Genomic DNA, 19,691 nt, shown 5'->3' on the forward strand with positions numbered 1-19,691 from the left:
CCATTTCCCCAGGCTTCGCCTCCTCTTGGCTCCCTCCCCAAGTCCTTGACCCCTCCTTCCTCCCATCCATTCCTGTGCCTCCCCCTCCCCACCCAAGACTCCTCCTTTTTTCTTCTCAAAAGAGGCGCTTAGTAAATGCCCGTTGGCTTGATTCCTCAACCCCCTCCCCACAAGGCCCAGAGCCTCCATCTTCCTCATTGTCCCCCCTTCCCAGCCCCCGAGTTCTCCTCCAACCCCTCCACCCCCAGTCTTGGCCTCTTTCCAGCCACTCCGCTCTTCCTAGTTTCTCATAAGTCCTCAGACCCAGCTCTAAACTCCCTCTTCCACCTGGTCCCCGGCTTATACCGCTCCTCTGAGAATAGCCGTCGTCCTCTCAGCTACCCCAGTCGCCGTCTCCTCACACCCTGACTAGGGGAGCTGCGGGAGTCACTTCAACCAATCAGCATCCACACACGTGACCCACACTAGCCAATCCTTCACCACCTTGCTCTCCTACGGAGTAGCTTCCATTGCTCCCTCCCCCCACCGCCCCAACTTTCTTCCCAAGCCAATCACCCCGCGAGCTGACTGGCGAACGACGTACCTGCCGCGTGCGGGTGCCCAATAACGGGGATGAGATTCAAAGTCGGACCTCCGCGACTGCCAATAGAAGCCAAAAGCTAGGAAGGCACAGCCCTTTCATCATTGGACTGGCACCTGCCTTAGAATTAAACAGCCAATCGGAGGCTTCAATGAGCTCGAGATGCGTAGTATTCGGCCAATCACTGAGCGAAACTTCTTCGGCTTCAGTTTTGGCTGAAAACTCGGCGTACCCCACTCCTGGGAAGAAACTGTAGAGGTTTGGCTGGAGGGAGAGAGACAAGCAATCCTGTCGCCGTGTCGCTAGACTATCGCGATGGGGTGTCGCGATTAGGGCGTCTTCTTAGCACATTCCCTATGCTGCGTCTTTTCATCTAGCTAGGGAACAGTTGCGTTGGGTGCCGCAACAGACCCGTAGTGGTCAGAGCCCCTTTTTGTTGTGACAGGGTCTCCTTGTTGTGACAGGGTCTCCTTGTTGTGACAGCAGCTTGGAGTCTTGGCATGCCCAAGGCTTGGTGTCGGAGCGCGTGGAGAGGCGGAAGTGAATCTAAGGACCGGGGTCCCTCCACCTCGGCCAAGGAAGAAACCAGGCGGATTGAATGAAAGAGCAGGAAGGATGGAGATCAGACCTGTGAAAGGCTCCTGACCTTCACGAAATGTGGGAGGCTTGGTAAGGGTAGCGGGGGTACACAGGGCTGGAGGAAGGGGGGAGGCATGCTTTCTTTCTTCCCTGAAGGATAAAACTATCCTGATAGCTGAAGTTTATCTAATGCCCTAAGATCCGCAGAGCACTTTTTATCTTTTAAAAAATCTTACCTTCTGTCTTAAACTCGATACTAAGTATCGATTCCAGGACTGAAGAGCGATAAGGGCTTGACAACTGGGGTCAAATAACTTGCCCAGGGTCACACAGCTAGGAGGTGTCTGAGGTTAGATTTGAACTCAGGCTTTCCCGATTCCAGGTCCATCCACTGTACTACCTAACCGCCCCCTGCAAAACACTTTCCAATGATCCTTTTCATTCAATCTGATATCTATCTATCTATCTATCTATCTATCTATCTATCTATCTATCTATCTATCTATCTTAACTATCTATCCACACACATATATGTATATATATTTATATAAACAAAAGTATTATATTAATTCACAGATGTGTATGTGTAATAAATAAACATTTGCTTATTGACTAATTGCTAACTCTAGCCCATGAGTACCTGAATTAATCCCCATAGAAAGAATGAGAAACAGACAGAGAGAGAGAGGTGAACTGCAAAACTTAAGGGCCCCTCTATTCTGGGGCCCTGATCAGTCATTTATTAAAATTAAATTTACTTTTTCAATGAACAAAAATTGATTTTCTCTCTCTCCTACCTCTTCCCCATTGGAAAAATGGAAGAAACCCCCCCAAAAAAGAAAGAAAAAGAAACCCTTTGTAACAAATATGACCAGTCAAGCAAAACAAATCCCTGCATTTTCCATGCCCCCCAAAACTCTCATTCTGCATGAGATCTTTACAGTTACAATTTAAAATAATCATCTCTGGGGCAGCTGGGTAGCTCAGTGGATTGGGAGCCAGGCTTAGAGACGGGAGGTCCTAGGTTCAAACCCGGCTTCAGCCACTTCCCAGCTGTGTGACCCTGGGCAAGTCACTTGACCCCCATTGTCCGCCCTTACCACTCTTCCACCTAGGAGCCAATACACAGAAGTTAAGGGTTTAAAATTAAAACAAAACAAAACAAAAAAAACAAAATAATCATCTCTGCCTCTTCTTCCCCCTTCTGTTTGGCACTTAGTAGAGATAATGAAGGGGGACATTCCAGGCACCTGTGTCTTTTAAGAGGCAGCTTCAGACAGGTGCTACATAAGTTAGGCTTTGGTTAATTGTTGACTGGGTGGTTTGACCAATTACTTATACTGAATGTAGTAGCATTTAAAGAACACCATCTTAAACCAAGGTCTAACTCCAAAAGACTTGGGTTTAAGACCAAATTTTGCTACTTTCCACTTGGCCAATTTTGGCAGTCACTTTATCTCTTTGGGTCGCAACTCTCATCTGTAAAATTTGGTGATGGGGGTGGGGGTTTGAACTAGGTGACCTCTCAAGTCCCTGTTGACTGAGGCTCTGCATCCTCTGTGGGAGAAAGGATTCTGGTTGGGCTGGGGGACTTCTGAGGTACCTTTTAACTCTGAGATCCTGTAACTGCATCCTTCTATTATACAATGCCTTAGAGGAGCCATCCAGAACATGGCCCAATTAGAAGGCTAAACTTATGCACAGATGGCCTGGGAGGAGTGCAGTGAGTAGAACAAGTAGGAATACACACTGGGTTCTACCTTAACTTTTTTTTGGAAGCATCTGATACCAAATCTACTGCTGTTGGGGATGTAGGCAAGTTGGAGAGAGTTGGGGAATGAGAAAAACTTAAGTGTAATAAGGGGAGGAACTACTTAACATTGGCCATCTCTAACTCATACATTATCTGTGACAGAGAATAGAATAAATGATTCTGACTTGGCCTGACCCTCTTGATATCTTATCTGCATACTTACTCCTCCTGCCACCATTTTCTATCACTTGACTCTCTTATATAGCATAAACTTCCTTCCTGTGTATGGTCATAGGTAATGAGGCAAAGAGAGGTAGGAGTTCTCTCTTAGGTAAGGGGTCCAAGTATGTGTTTCTTATTTTACAGCTCTATCCTCTGACGTTAGCCTTTGGAGGCAAGTTGGGATAGAAGGAGGCCTAGAGTCTACAGTGGGCAGCAGGGCCAAGAGACCTACTGGGAATGGGGAGCCAGGAACAGATATTTCTCTTTTCCTTAGAATTTTCCCTATATTCCAATTCTAGCCCTCCATTTCCTGGGATAAAATTGTGCTTTCTAACCACCTAGTCCTGATGCTAGGGCACCTTGGAGTTTGGGGTCCCAGCCATGGGAAGAGTCATAATCCAAGGCATGTACTCAGCGGCTATGATTGATTTAGACTAGCATGGCATTTTATATACAGTTGTGTAGAAAGAAAACATGGATTGGGAAAGGAATGGGTGTTTGTGCTATGGCTATCAAAAAAAAAAAACCCCAAACAATTTTAGGTTGTATTAAGAAGGCATAGTGGGGGCACCTAGGTGACTCAGTGAATAGATCAAAGCCTAGAATGAGGAGGTCCTAGGTTCAAATTTGGCATCATATATTTCCTAGCTATGTGACCCTGGGCAAGTCACTTGACCCCAATTGGCTTGCCCTTTCTGTTCTTCTGCCTCGGAACTGATACTTGTTATTGATTCTAAGACAGAAGGTAAGAGTTTGAGAGACAGACAGACAGGCATCCATATTCAGGAATGGGGAAGTGCTAGTCCTGCTGTGATGTCTGTGGTTGGACTCTGATTAGATCCTTGTGTTTTGTTCTGGGTGCTCACTTGACAAATGGAGACTATCCTGAGGAAACCAGGGATGGTGAAGAACTTTAAAACCATGCCCAATCAGGATCAATTGAAGGAACAGGGAATATTTATCTTGGAAAGGAGAGGACTTAGAGGAGATATGATAACAGTCCTTAGGTATTTCAAGGGTTATCATCTAGAAAGAGAAATTAGACTTTTTTCCCCCTTGAACTCAGAAGCAGGATCAAGGAAACATGAGTGAGTGGAAGTAGTAGAGAGAAAAAATTTTGACTTCATGTAAGGAAAACAATGCCTAAAAATTAGAGCAAAAGTGGTGTGGCTACCTTGGGACAGTGGTTTCCCCTCACTTGAAGTCATTTGGAGGCTTGTTCCTTGTTCCTTCCCTTTCAACTCTGAGATTCAGTGGCTTTATGACCAGGGAGAAGGAAGAGAACCATGAAAGCCAGATTTCCAACAAGCCAGGAATACTGATGGTAGTTTTTGGTGATAAGCCAGCCCAAACTTGGAATATTTTGATTGTTAAACTTCTCATTGTCAATTGTTTCCTCTATCCTTTTGGGGCTAGGAGAAGGAGGCTTTTGGTAGTTGGGATGCATGAGATTGCCTATTGGACACTTGAAACTGCATCTCTCAGGCACAGTTCAAACTCAACAAATATAACTCACTTTCCCCCCAAACCCACTTTCCCCCCTGATTTCCCTTATTACCGTACATTCATAAAAGGTGCCATCACACTACCAATAGCCTAGATCTGAAGCTTGGTGTTATCCCTGACTCTTTATTCTCCCTTACCCTATTTATGTGTATTATCTCAATGGCCTCCTAACTGGTTTGTTTATCTCAGGTTTCTCTCCTAGAGTGGCTTTTTTATCTGACTATGTCACTCTTCCACTCTGATGACTCCCTATTGCCTTTTGAATCAAATAGAAATTTCTGATTACATTTTTAAGGCTCATCACAATGTCTTGCCAGCCTTATGATACACTAATCCCTCTCTTTCCCTCTGCAAACTGACTTGGTCTTTGTTCTCAAACTGTATGGTATCTCCTATCTCTGTACCTTTGCATTGGGTGTTCCCTACACCTGGAGTTCATGCCTCTTCCTCATTGCCTCAGAAAATTCTTCTCTCCTTTCAAGATCAGCTCTAACACCACTTTCTACATCAGGGGTTCTTGACTTATTTTGGATTGTAGACTTCTCTTTTTTATCAGTCTGGTGAGCCTGTGGATGCCTCAGAATGCATAAAATACAAAGAAAACCAATTATATTGAAATACAGTTTTCAAAATATTTTAAAAACTTCACAGACTTTAAGGTAACAGGTTAAGAATGGTTCTACGTGAAGCCTTTTCTCCCTCCTCTGCAGCTGCTAGCACTTTCTCTCCCTAATTCCTTGTATTTAATTACATTGTATTTATTTTCTTTATATTTAGTTTCTATGTGCATATTTGTATTTCTTGTCTTCTTTGATAGAACATAAACTCTTTGAGAGCAGAGATTATTTCCTTCTTTGTATTTATATATTTAGATTCCTGCACCTAAGACAGTGCCTGGCACATAGTCTGCACTTGATAAAAGCTTATTGCTTGATTGATTGACTTACTTTTTTTTTTTTTAAACCCTTACCTTCAGTCTTAGAAGTGATATTAAGTGTCAAAGCTAGGAAATATATGAAGCCAGAATTTTAACTGGAGATCTCCCATCTCTAGGCCTGGCTCTCAAACCACTGAGCCAACTAGCTGCCCCCAATGAACTTACTTCTGAGGGTTGGGTACCACCTGGTAGATGAGACTAATCTCTGCTTAATCTATAGATAATAAGTTCTACATGTTATATTTTTAAAAATTCCTACTTGTCTGTACTTCTTTCTGTTCTCTCTTGTGCATTTTAAAACATGCTTCAATACCTCCTTTTTTGTGTGTGTGTGTCACTTCTGATCCACTCTTCTCTCTCCCTTTTTGCCCTTACTCCCTTCTCTCTACTCACCAGGGAAAAAAAAGAGAAAGGATAAGGGGAAAAAATAAGCACAGTCAAACAAAATGAATCCACACAATAGCCACATCCAAAAAATGCATTCCTTATTGCATCTTGAATCCCATTCCTCTGTCAGAAAGTGCATCATCATAGGTCTTTGAGAGATGATTGATTAGAGTTCTTATATCTTTTAAAGTTGTTTTTCTTTGCATTGTTTTTGTCCTTGTATAAATTGTTCTCCTGGTTCTCACATCACTGCATCAGTTCATACTACCCAGGATTCTTTGAATTGCCTCTTTTATCATTTCTTACAGTGTAATAATATTCCATTACAGTCATATCTCACAGTTTGGTCAGCCACTCCCCAAGTGTTAGGCAGCTTCTTATGTTATTGTTTTTCTTTTTAATTCCTTTTTCAGGATTAGGAAATTTGTTTTATTTTCACCTGTTTCTTCTGATACTGTCTTCCCTCTTGACATCTCCATACCCTTTGTTTCCCTGATAAGTTTGATGTATTTTTACACCAAACTATTAAGGCAATGTTCCTTTTCTTGTTTCAGGTAAAAGTGAAGTTCATTTGCTGCCTGTTCCCTTACTCCTTCCATATTTGTATACTCTTCTCATGTAGCCTGATTATGAGAAATAGCAAGTTCCAACCCTTCTTCCAGCTTCCTGTATATCAATGTATTTATTCCTTTTAGCCTTCTTTTTGTTTGCCTCTTAAAATTCTCAGAACAGAACCAATCTTCCTCTACCCTTGTCTTGTGTTTTTTTTTTTCCATTTAACTCCCTCAATATTTTTTGAAGACTTTCAGGTTCTGAAGGGACACTTTTTTCTTCTCCCTTTATTTAAATAATACATCATACAGCCCCTTCCAATTGCTCAAATAATTATTATACCTTCTAGGTTTCTCTTGTTTTTACATTTCACAGAACCTATGTGGCTCTGATATGTTCATTAGAAATACTGTATTCCATTTCTCCCAATATCCTCACCCCCAAAGGATTATATTCAGCTTTGGAAGCATAATTATTCTTGGTTGTAAACCTAGGTCTCTTGGAATATTATATTTAAAGATCTCTAATTATAGTAGAATCTGTGATCCTATAGTCTTTGACACTTAAACTTTCTTTTTTTTCTGGAGACTTGCAGTATTTTTTCTTTGTGGCAGTTTTCAATTTTGGCTATGATATTCCTGGGACTTGCTTTTGGGAGTAGGTGTTTGATGTACTCTATCTTAACTTTGTCCTCTGATTCTAATAGATCTGGAAATTTTGATTTATGATTTCTTAAAATATAGTGTTCAAAGTTTTTTTTTTTAAAAACCCGTATCTTCTGTCCTAAAATCTATACAAGTATATCCGTTCCAAAGTAGAAGAATGGTAAGGGCTAGGCAACTGGGGTCAAATGATTTGCCCAGGGTCATATACCTGAACATGTCTGAGGCCAGATTTGAACCCAAGACCTCCTGTCTCCATACCTAGCACTCTAGCCATTGAACCTCTTAGCTGCCCTCCTCCCCACCCTATTTTTTTTTTAATTATGGTTTTCACAACCAATTATCTCTACTTAAATTGTTTTAATAGCAGTTTTTCTGATGTCAGATAGCTTACATTTAATTCTATTTTTTTCAGCATTTTGATTTTGTTTTAATATTTCTTCCTATCTCCTGGGTTGACGGATTTCTATTTGAGGTGTTTTATTTTAAGAAGTCTATTATTTGGTTAAGGTTTTCCACTTTCTGTTCAAATTTATCTATTCTCCTTTTAATCCTTTCTTCCAGGGCTTTTATTTCATTTTTTTATCTCTTGCTTCATTTTTTCCTAGATATTCATATAGTCTTTGTGAAAAATACTTTTTTCTTTACTTAAAAAAAGAGTTGCTTTTGCAGTTGTAATAGACTTACTTCCTTCTTTTGGGGTTCTCTAGATCTACAATCATTTTTATGTGGGTCAAAGTTTTCTTTGGTTTAATGATCTCTTCTTAGTTCCTGAAATTAGGCCTTGCACCAAGGAAGGGAGGAAACAAGCATTTATTAAGGCCAAGCTTTGCCCCAGCTATGCTTTAGGGTGAGGTTGGCCCTCTATAGCCTTACCCTGGGACATCTGGATTCCTGTGATGACCTCTGGCTCTTGGGTTTAGGATTCCCCACTCTCACAACTCCCCCTTATATACTCTTTCCTCAAGGATCCTTGGAGTTGTGAGTATTGAATCTTCAGGGCTTGGTCCTCACTCTGCAAGGAAGGTGGGGAAGGAGGGGATAGTCCCTTTAGCTCTTGCTGTCTTAGGTCACAAAGCTCTCCAAGGTACATGTGTTGTTATTTCCACTGGGAAGGTACTGGCTTCATTGTCAATGCTGGTACTAGCCCTCTTGGTGGCTCTCTTTCCTATTTGTCATAAGCTTTTGGCTTACTTTTTGTGCATTTCTAAGGAAGAAGTCACTTATTGGGGTATTTCATTCAGTTTTTAAAAAATCCTCTCCTTCTGTCTTAGAATCAATACAAGCATCAGTTCCAAGGCAGAAGAATGGTAAGGGCTAGGCAATTGGGGTTAAGTGACTTACCCAAGGTCACACAGTTGGGAAGTGTCTGAGGTCAGATTTGAACCCAGGTCCTTGTGACTCTAGACCTGACTGTTGATTCACTGCACCATCTAGCTGCCCCAAATTGATTTCTTGATCATTATTCAACCTACTGCAAATTTCAGGTTTCTGATGAAATAAGTGTGTGGGAATAGGGGTAGTCTGTCTTTATTTAGGCAGCCAACTTAGTCAGAAGGTTATGCCCATTTCTTAGAGCAAAGGTCCTTTGGTTAAGTCTCCCATCCTCATCTTGGTAACTAGATTAACTTCCCTGACTTTAGAGGGCAGAACTTAGGGTACCTATCTCCATAACTCATGCATCTTCTTCAGAGATTTCTACCCTTCTTCCTTATACTAGGAGCTACAGTAAACTGTGGGGATTTCATTCACTTTCTTGTTTAATTATAATAGCTGAAAATGTGCCTTAAACAAAGTATTTTACAAACATTTTTGCTTTTGATCTTCACCACAACTTTGTTGTTGTTATAGACATTTATTATCTCTGTTTTATAGATGAGATGGGTTTCTGTAGCTGAGGAGAGAAGAAAGGCTCTTAATGTAAGGCAGATGTCATTTTGTGATGTAGATCCCTCTCTGTATCCACTGTGTCTAGGATATGAGTGCCCCCTTTCTTTTTTTTTTTTTTTAAAACCCTTACCTTCCATCTTGGAGTTAATATTGTGTATTGGCTCCAAGGCAGAAGAGTGATAAGGGTAGGCAATGGGGGTCAAATGACTTGCCCAGGGTCACACAGCTGGGAAGTGTCTGAGGCTATATTTGAACCTAGGACCTCCCATCTCTAGGCCTGGCTCTCAATCCACTGAGCTACCCAGCTGCCCATCCCCCCCCTTTTTTTGAGGGATTTGGGGGCAGATAAGGAAAGATGCGTAGGAGGAAGGGTCTAATCAACCTAGGCTTTCACCCATACCAGTAAACACTTACCTCTTTGATAGGTCATAATATTACCAATTTAAAGCAGGAATGGGCTTTACTGATCATCTAGTTACATTTACTATCAAGGAAAATGAGGCCTAAGGAGGTCAAGTTACTTGCCCAAGGTCACAATCAGTCAATGAATTAACAAGCATTTATTAAGCATTTAGTAATACCAGGCAGGCACTGTGCTAGGTGCTGAAGATACAAAGAAAAAAGCAAAACCAGTCCCTGCTCTCAAGGAGCTGACATTCTAGTGGAGGAGATGACCTGTCCATAAATAGATACAAATATGATTCTTCCAAAGGAGATTGAAAGTAATTTTGAAGGTAAGGAGCAAGCAACTGGAAAGACTTCCTGCAGAAGATGGGATGTGAATTGAGTCCTGAAGGAAGTCAAGGATTCTATATAGGCAGAAGCATGGAGGGGAGTGTGTCTTAGCATGGGAGACAGGCAGGGCAAAGTCTCAAAAGGAGGAGGGATGGAGTGTTATGTGTGAGGAAAAGCAAGTAGGCCAGGATGGCTAGACGTGAAGGAAAATCATGCAGAACACTGGAAAGGGAAGGCCAAGTTCTGAAGAGCTTTAAGTGCTGAAGAAGACTTTATATTTGATCTTCGAATTAATAGGAAGCTACTGGATTTTATTGAGAAGAGGAATCAACTGGCCAGTGGTATGCTTTAGGAAGATCACTTTGGCAGCTGGGTTGCAGATGGATTAGAGTGGGGAGAGCCAAGGCAGGGAGACCATCTAGCAGGCTATTTGAGTAGTTCAGGTGAGATGTGATGAAAGCCTCATTTAGGGTGTAGTTGTGTGGATGGAGAGAAGGTGTCAGATATGAGAGATTTTTGTGGCAGTAAAAATGACAGTATTGGGAAACTGATTGGATATATGATGTGAGGGAGAAGAAGAAGAGAACATGCAGATTGTAAACCTGGGTGGTCTAAACATATTATTTGGTAAAGCTGAATTTGGACCCAGATCTCCTGAATCTAATTCCAGTATTGTTTCCAACCCATCATGCTGCCTCCCCATTTATAGCTTTCTTTTCTTTTTTTTTTTCTGCTTCCAAATTAATCCAGAGAGAATAACTGCTTTAAATCCCCAGGTTCCTCCTTGTTTTGGTGCTGGGGATACAAAGAAAAAGCAAAATCAGCCTCTTCTTTGCTCCTAAGTCAAGGCTTGGCTTTCTATCCACTGAGCTGCCTCTTTTGGGAGGGTCTTGTTAAGCTCAAGATAAGGGTCATTCTGGAATGAGTAATGAGAGGGTGAGCATCACTGTCCTTTTTTAAAATTTTCAAGTTAATTTTTTTATTATTTTTTAAATTTTATTTAATTGATTAATTAAGGAAAATTTCCCATGGTTACATGATTCATGTTCTTTCCCTCCCCTCCTCCCACCCCTCTCCTGTAGTCAATGTGCAATTCACTGGGTTTTACAAGTGTCATTGATCAAGACCTATTTCCATATTATTGATATAGCCTCACTGTTCTTAAAGATATCTGTTTAGGCTGGAAAGGAAGAGATGGGGGAGAAGGATTCTCTTTCAGTGGAGGTGGCCAGTAGAAAGAACACAGGATTAAGAGTCAAGAGATTTGAATTCTAGTACTAATTCTACAATCAATCAATCAGCAAACATTTTATTAAGTACAGGCATACCTTGTTTCATCGAGCTTCACTTTATTGCATTTCACAGAGACTGTGTTTTTGACAGATTGAAGGTTTATGGCAACCCTGGGTCAAGCAAGTCTATCAGCGCCATTTTTCCAACAGTATGTGCCCACATTATGTCTTATTTTGGTAATTCTTGCAGCATCCTAAAATTTTACATTATTATATCTATTTATATAGTACATATCATACCAATATAAAAAGTTACATGTATTACATTATATGTGTTATGGTCTGATCTGTGATCAGCGATCTTTTATGCTAATATTGCAATAAGATGGCAAACTTAATCATTAAATATATGTATTCTGACTGCTCTACTGACCAGGCTATTCCTTCAGCTCTCTCTCTATTCTTGGGCCTCTTTATTTCCCAAGGTACAACAGTATTGAAATTAGGCCAATTAATAATCCTGTTATGGCCTCTAAGAATGAGAGGAAAAGTCAATCGATGTGGCAAACTTTTTTACCTTATTTTTTTAAGCCCTTACCTTCTGTTTTAGAATCAGTATTGTGTATTGGCTCCAAAGCAGAAGAGCAGTAAGAGCTAGGCAATTGGGGGTAAGTGACTTGCCCCAGGTCATACAGGTAGCAAATGTCTGAAGCCATATTTGAACCCAAGACCTCCCATCTCTAGGTCTGGCTCTCAATCCACTGAGATACTTAGTTGCTTCCTATTTTTATCTTATTTTAAGAAATTGCCACGGCACCCTAAACTTCAGCAACCACCACCCTAATCTGTCAGAAGCCATCACCATCAAGGCAAGACCCTCAACCAGCAAAAAGATTACAACTCACTGAAGCCTCAGTTGGTGGTTAGCATTTTTTAGCAATAAAGTATTTTTAATTAAGGTATGCACATTGTGTTTTTTAGACAGAATATTATTGCATATTAATAGACTACAGTAGAGTGTAGACATGACTTTTATATACATTAGGAAACCAAAAAATTCATGTGACTTACTTTATTGCAATATCTGCTTTATTACGTTGGTGCGGAACCAAACCCACAGTATATTTGAGGTATGCCTATATCTTCTATGAGACAGGCATTGTGCTAAGTCCCTGGGACACAAATATAAAGAATGAAACAATCTCTGTTCACAAGGCGCTTCCATTTTCATGAAGAAGATGACAAGCACGTTTATACAGAATAAATAAAAAGAAAACAAATTCAAAGTCATTATATACAAGGTAGTTTGGGAAGAACACTAGCAGTTGAGAGTCTCAGGAAATGCTTCATGTAGAAGGTGATCTTGAGTTGAGTCTTTAAGGAGGAGAGAAATTCAGTGAGCTGAAGGGTCGGAAGTACATTCTAGATATGGGAATAGCTAGTAAAAGGCAGGAAGACAGGAAATAGACCAGCATGTTCAAGGAATAGAGAAGGCAAGTTAATTAGGATCACAGAGTACAGGAGAGGGAGTAATGATGTTCAATGAGGCTGAAAGATAGCTTGTGACCAGATTGTAAAGAGTTTTTAAAACTAAAGAAAGGAGTTTATATCCTAGAGGCAATAGGGGTTGATTAAGTTGAGTGAGGAGTGGGGCTTAATATGGTTACATCTATATTTAAGGAAAATCATTTTGGCAGCAAGGTGTAAGGTGCGGTGATGAAAGCCTTAAGGCAAGGAGAGACCCTTCAAGAGGCCATTGCAATGTTCAAAGAGAGAAAAGAGGTGGGCCTGAACCAAGGCAGCAGATTGCTATGTCAGAAAAGAAAGGCTTCAATGAAGATGATGTTGTGGAGGAAGAAATGACAAGAGTTAACAATCGGTTGGGTAAATGTGATGAGGCAGAGTGAGGAGGAAAGGATAATGCTGAAATTCCAAAGCTGGAACCCTATAAGGCTAGTGGTGCCTTAAAGGAGAGAAGGGTTTAGGAGGAAAGATAGTTCAGTTTGGGACATGCTGAGTTTGAGATGTGTCTAGAATATCCAGTTTAAAATATCTAATTGGCAGTTGATGTGGGTCTGGAGTTCAAGGGTGAGAGACTAGACTCTATATGAGTTATCTGCATAGAGATTATAGTTAAACTCATAGGAGCTGATATGTGATCTTTGTTAAATTTCAACCATTTAGTGCCTTAATCTCATCTAGACGAAATGACCTCCTAGGTTTATTCTGTTTCTAAAACTGAACAGATGTATTATAGTAAAAAGGCGACTGGGTCTAGAGCAGTGATTCCCAAAGTGGGTGCCACCGCCCCCTGGTGGGTGCTGCAGCGAACCAGGGGAACAGTGATGGTCACAGGTGCATTTATCTTTCCTATTAATTGCTATTAAAATTAAAATAAAATTAATTTCCAGGGGGCTAGGTAATATTTTTTTCTGGAAAGGGGGCGGTAGGCCAAAAAAGTTTGGGAACCACTGCTCTAGAGTCAAAGGTGTTAATATTTCAAATCTTCCCCTGTGATACTTTACTGCCTGTGTGATCTTGAGCAAATAATTTAAATCTCCTTATGCCTCAGTTTCCTTATCTGAAAAATAAGGGAATTAAACTAGATGGTCTTCCATTTCTAGGTCTATGAACTCTTGAAATATTGGTGGTATTTAAGGAAATTACTGTCTACCCTTTTTTGAACCCTTCAAAGGTCAGTTGTAGTCATTCAAGTGAACTGCTTTTGTGATACCAGAATCCCTGAGATCTTTGCTTTACTTTCTAGATCTGTTGTTTTCTTCTCAATGGCCCCTGTACAAGGAAAAAACAGCACCTATAACTGGAGACAGTATATATGGAGAAGCAGAGAATGGAGGAAGAAAAGGGAAAAGAGGAAAGGGAGCCAGGGGAAACATTCACTTAGGATATGGATGGATTTAGTGTCATTGAAGGTAAGAATTGGTAAGTGCTTCTGGCCTCCAACAATCCGATGAGAGCGGATATTGCAGAGGGCCCTAGGGAGTTTGTTAGGAGAGAACTCGGACATTTCCTCAAGGCAAAGAACTGAGACTAGCTGGGGTGACAGTGACAATGCCTTTTTTGTCCTGATGTCCCAACTCTGGGCAGGATACAGTGAGACTAGGGTTTCAATACTTCTTTATTCTTTGAAGACCCTCCACTTGGGGCAGAATCACCACATAGTCCTGCTATATGCTTATGTCTTTGTACTCTCCTCACTGCACATTCAAACTCACTTCTCCATATGCATGACAACGTAAATGAGCGGCAATGTGGAAGGAGCACAGCATTTGAAGTCAGGAACCTGGGTTCAAGTCCCAGCTTCCCACATGATGTTGGTCAGGTGACATCAACACACAGAATCTATACCTTCTAGCTCTAAATCCTATATAATCAATTTTTGTACATACGTACAACCCCAAGCAAACATGCCTCCATGCATGAAACCTGCCAGTATGAGCACACAACTCTTGCTCCTCCTGGAAGACATCCCCTGCCTCTTCTTGCTCTGGGTGGACTTGCCATCCACTTGATTTAGGCACTTGCAGCTTTCAGGAAATACTGCTCCCTTTCTTCTGCTCATATTAACTCTTCCTGAGTCATAGCACCTTAGATGACATTGCATTTATGCCTCAGATTGTATTCTGTATAGCGGAGGGTCCTGCGGCCTTTCCTCCCCACAGTTTTTCCAACCTTCTTCCCCTATACTCCCACCTCAATGCAGCCATTCCTGCCACCTACAGGAACTGCCTGAAATGACGCTCCTTTGGAGCAGCTGATGCTTCTGCCTTTCTCTGCATTGCAGCCAGAAGGAACCGGATAGAAGAGTACCAGCCTTCCAGGCTGTCCACAAAGAAAGGATAGATGAAGAGTTTGGGACATCTGGGAGGGCATGGAGCATCCTATTAAGATTAAGATCCTTGTACATGGGAAAAAAGGAAGACTATCCCACAGCCTTTTGAAGGGAGAGGTTGGGTGGTGGCCAAATCTCTGAAGGCCTCCACTACTCCTCCAGAGGCACACCGACCTTCTACTTCATTCCCAAACTGCTAGCTTCCCCACAATTTCTGAGCAGTATACTAAAACAGGAAACCTCTGGATGGTTTCTTTTGGGATCTCCCATTCAGTTTCAGCAATGAACCTGTCTAGTGACTCCTAAACACCAACAGGAATTTGTGGCTTCTCAATCATCTGGGAGGGGGCAGTTGCTAGGGCTAGTTAAAGACTTCAGTGAAAGTTTGGATTGTTGGTATATGTGTTTATGGGTAGCTGAGGGAAGAATTTTCCCCTCGTTGGGGCAAGAAGAGGCTTATAAGGATGAAAAAGGGTAGGAGCTGTTGACAGTAGGTGCTAGAAAAAGGAGCCACTCTGTATTTCAATCTTCCTGGCTTGCTCCCTATCTCTTATTTTTCTTCCTCCTCTCCCTGTGCTACCTCCTTTTTGGCTGCTGATACCCCTTCTATTCTCGACTTCTTTTTCACTTTCAGTCTCTGATAATCTGTTTCAGCATCTCTTTTTGTCTCTCTCCATCTCAGTCACTCTAAATGTCTATCTCTGTATCATCTATCTATCTATCTATCTATCTATCTATCTATCTATCTATCTATCTAGTTTCCCTTATAGAATAAGCTGGCTTGTCTTCTGTCTTAGAATCAATACTATGTATTAAGGCAGAAGAGTGGTAAGGGCTAGGCAGTGAGGGATAAGTGACTTGCTTAGAGTCAAGAAGCTAGGAAGTACCTGAGGCCAGACTTGAACTCAGAAACTCCTGTCTCCAGGCCTGGCTCTATCCAGTGGGCCACCTAGCTGCCTTTTGGGGTTGTGTTTTTTTTTTTTTGGCCAGCTTCCCCATCTGATATCCCTAATGGATAATTAATTTCCTAGTCACAGAAAACTGCAACAAGAAGGTCAATATTGTGGAAGTTAGTTAGCCCTCTTGCCCACCATTTTAGTGACTGGCAGATCCCTTGACTCCCCCTGTCCCCTTTCCTTTTCGCCTTAAGACTCTTGGTCTCTGACTGTATCCTGTATTTGACTCTGATAGCTGATGGGTCTGGGGTTTTGGAGCATAATTCTTCTCTGAAATATCTTTTCCCCCAGGATTTGTGTCACAAGGAAAGAAGATAAAAGGAGCTGTGATATCCAACTAAAAGAAAACTGAAGGACAACTGCCGACGAGTTTTTCTGGGTGGGGGGAGGACTTTCCAGAGGAGGGGGACCTTTTATTTCCTAGTCTCATGGAGAATAGAGCAAGAGGCAGAAACAGTGTAAGACTCCAGTGGTAGAGATGTAGGGTATTTTCTAGGAAAGATTCCTTGACTTGTTCAGGGATTAAAACATACAGGGAAGAAGGCAGGGTAACTTCTGCCCTGGAGAACCCTCAATGGAGAAGCCATTCCCATTTGTTCAGACTAGATGTGTTGGTTGTAGAAGGGTAGAAGAGTAAATGTTAAGATTCATGAAATCCTAGATGAGAGGGAAGGCAAAGGAGGGAAGGGAAAACTTTGAAAGTCATGAAGGGAATGGTTTAGTGGAAAGAAGATTCAAAATCATTTTTGATTTTCACTGATCCCAACCTTTTGACAGCAGGTTTAATGATTTCCCTCTGGCACACAGAGGCTCAGGCAGGTATGGTGCCTGTGGATAATCTTCCCTATTTCCTCCTTTTCCTCAATTCCCAAGAACCTGAAAATCTGTCCTCCTTCTAGCTCTGGGTCCTAGGGGGTAGGGGATGGGGGAAATAGAGAGGTATTTGCATCTATAGAGTCTGTACCTGGAGGGGAAAGAGGCAGAGTTTCTAAGAAGCAAGTGGTAACTTCACAGACCCACCTCTGGAATGGCCCTGTCAGTGACTCTGGTGATTGGTTTTGACAATTAAATGAATAGAGGAGCAAAGGGGTAATGCTAGTGATTAAAGCAAGAAATAAGTCCAAGACTCTTGGGTTCTAGTGTCTGTTGGTCTACAGGTGGGAGGTGAGGGCTGATAACTTTGCATCTCGCTGTAAAGAGAAGGATGAAGTTCTATACCTTCAAGGCTCAAGAATCCTCAGGGAAAGGGGGGGAATCAGTAGAAGTTGGCTATTTTTCCACGCTGGAAATGCCCAGAGAGAGAGAGAGAGGCAGATGGTAGGCTCAGGAGATATCGTTAACTGACATGAGGAAGGCAGGGGCATGCTGGGAATACTTGGGTCCTGATTCTCCAGAACATCCTTTGGGGTAAGGCACTGGCCCAACTAGCCTTTTCTCCAACTACAACTGGCTTGTCTGGGCTCTCAAGGGGGATGGAAAGGGAGATCAGAAGAGTTTGGCAGTGACTCGGTTGCCTCCAGCACCCCCTTCCCCCGAAGACCGAGGAAGCACAAAGTCGAAGGTTGTGTGATGTTTGACCCGTCCCTTGCTTTTGCTCCATAGGGCAATGAGGCCGAAACAGAGGGTTACAGAGGTGAGGAAGGGAAGGAAGCCAACAGCTAACACCACAACCAGGCCCCTGCTGTCTAGGAAGAAGGGCCCTGGGGTTCCCAGAGTGGTTCCATTGGTGTCAGACAGAGTCCCATTTGGTGGCTCAATCCGGATCACCTCTAACCAGGTGCTCAGTGAATCATTCCCAGCCACATTGCTGAGCACACAAACATAAGCACCCCCATCTCGAAGCTGTACTGACCGGATCTCCAGGGTCCCATCCTCCAAGACTCTTACTCGTCCAGTGCTGCCCAGCCAAGTCCCCCGAGGGCCTCGCCATGAGACAGTAGGAGCTGGGTCTCCATCCCCAGAGCAAGAGAAGACAGCCTGCTGCCCCTCCTCTGCGCTGACTCTCCGTGGCCCGGATCTCTGAATCAGGGCTGCCCGGCAAGTGAAGTGCCCTGGGGGCAAGATGTCTGAGAAGTCCCGCAGGTTCTTCCCCCTGACATGGAGTGGGCTGGCACAGGCTGGGGGGGATTTGCCAAAATCTAGATGGTGACGAAGCCGAAGTAGCCAAAGAAGCCGACAGTCACAGATCAGGGGATTACCAGCCAGCCGCAGGGTGACTAGACTGCTTGGGGAGGGGAAAGCAGCTTCTTCCAGAGTCTGAAGGGCATTGTCAGCCACATCTAGGAGGCAGAAAGCAGCCAAACCATGGAAAGCATGGGCAGCAATAGAGGAGAGGTGGGCTCCTGTCAGGTGGAGCTCCTGGAGTCGAACCAAAAAACTTAGTTTCCGGGCTGGGATGTTTGAGATGGGGTTCTGAGATAGGTCCAGAACCCTGAGGAAGCTCAGATGGCTGAGGGCTTGGAAGGGAACAGAACTCAGGTTGCAATATGTGATGGCTAGACTACTGAGATTGAGCCCAGCCAGGCTCCCAGGTTCCAGGGCTCTCAGGGAGGGCCATTGGTGGATCTCTAACTCCCGGAGCTGTCTCAGTCCTCTTAGAGTCCCAGTAGGCAGCCGACCAATGTCCAGCTCCCGTAGTCTTAGCCCTGTCAGCCCTGGAAGTCGTGCCAGAGCAGGTCCAGGCACAGTGCTCAGGTTACATCGTTCTAGGGTAAGGGTGCTTAGCTTTGCCAGTCCCACAAAGGCCCCTGGGGCCACAAACACCAGATGGTTGTCCCCCACTTCCAACTGCTGAAGGCTGCTTAACCCTCCAAAGGCACCATCCAGGAAGAGGACTATCTGGTTCAGACTGAGGTCCAATAGGGTTAGGGAGGTTAGGCCAGAGAATACTCCAGGAGCCACAATTCGGAGCCTGTTACCCCGCAGCCGCAGAGTAAGGAGGTTTCGGAGACCCTGGAAGGCTCCAGGTTCTAGGGTAGAAAGCTGATTGTAACTGAGATCCAATTCAAGGAGTGGTCCCAAGCGTGAGAGCATTCCCCTCTGAAGGCCCCATAGGCGGTTCCTACTCAAGTCCAAGAGCTCAGTGTCTGGTGGGATTCCTCCGGGCACAGCCTCCAGCAGGCGGCTGGCACAGATTACTGCTTGGGGTTGGGAGTCACAGTCACATGCTGCTGGGCAGCCTCGGCCACTCCTTCCAGCCAGAAGGAGCAAAAAGAAGAGGGGTGGCCAAGAGGCCGAGGCCCAGTGGGAAACTATGTCTATGTCCATTCCTCCTTTGCTTCTGGAATAAGTGATATGTCTCTTTTTGGAGGGCAACTCCAGACCTCTCATTCTGGGCATTGATAAAGGGCTTCCTTGGGACTTTGGGAGGGAGGACAGGCTGATATTTTCACTTTGGGCATTGCCAACATGTGGGGTAAAGGACCATATAGTATCCAGGATTGACTTGCCACATCTCCAAGGTCCTCTCTGCCTTTTTCAGGCTTCCAGCATTCTCTCCCCTCCCCTCTGCACCCTAACCTTTGTTTAGAGCGGTTGTGGCTTGAGATATCCACTGTCTCTTGGCATCATGGCTTCTGGGGGGTAGTCAGGGTTAGTTAAATCTGGCCTCGGTGAAAAAAGTGTTGGGGAGAGTTTGAGGGTTGGTGTGGCTTTATAGTCTGTCCTCTTTATAATGTGGTCTCTCTATCAATACAGGCCCCTCGCGTCCTTTGTCTTGTGACTGCCTTCCAGTTACCTCACCTCAATCTCTCTACTTACCTGGAGCCATGCCTGGTATGCAGCATGGACGGCTCGAAGCTCCATCTATACAGTTTCCCTGAGTCTCAGGGGTGTGTGTCCATAGCCC

The 19,691-nt window shown here is 43.3% G+C and overlaps 1 protein-coding gene and 1 long non-coding RNA gene across 2 annotated transcripts; one reads left to right on the forward strand and one right to left on the reverse strand.

Moving 5' to 3' along the window:
* Positions 1-903: 903 nt before the first annotated feature.
* Positions 904-16,957, forward strand: LOC123247315. The gene is made up of 3 exons (XR_006506148.1): positions 904-1,249; positions 13,803-13,968; positions 16,136-16,957. It is a non-coding gene; the product is annotated as an uncharacterized LOC123247315 (long non-coding RNA).
* Positions 16,958-17,329: 372 nt separating this feature from the next.
* Positions 17,330-19,183, reverse strand: LINGO4 (leucine rich repeat and Ig domain containing 4). Its single transcript, XM_044671579.1, has one exon. The coding sequence runs from the start codon at positions 19,181-19,183 to the stop codon at positions 17,330-17,332; it is 1,854 nt and encodes a 617-aa protein (XP_044527514.1).
* Between the last annotated feature and the right edge of the window lie 508 nt (positions 19,184-19,691).

The sequence above is a fragment of the Gracilinanus agilis genome, chromosome 4, assembly GCF_016433145.1.
Source record: "Gracilinanus agilis isolate LMUSP501 chromosome 4, AgileGrace, whole genome shotgun sequence".
Lineage (NCBI taxonomy): Eukaryota > Metazoa > Chordata > Mammalia > Didelphimorphia > Didelphidae > Gracilinanus > Gracilinanus agilis.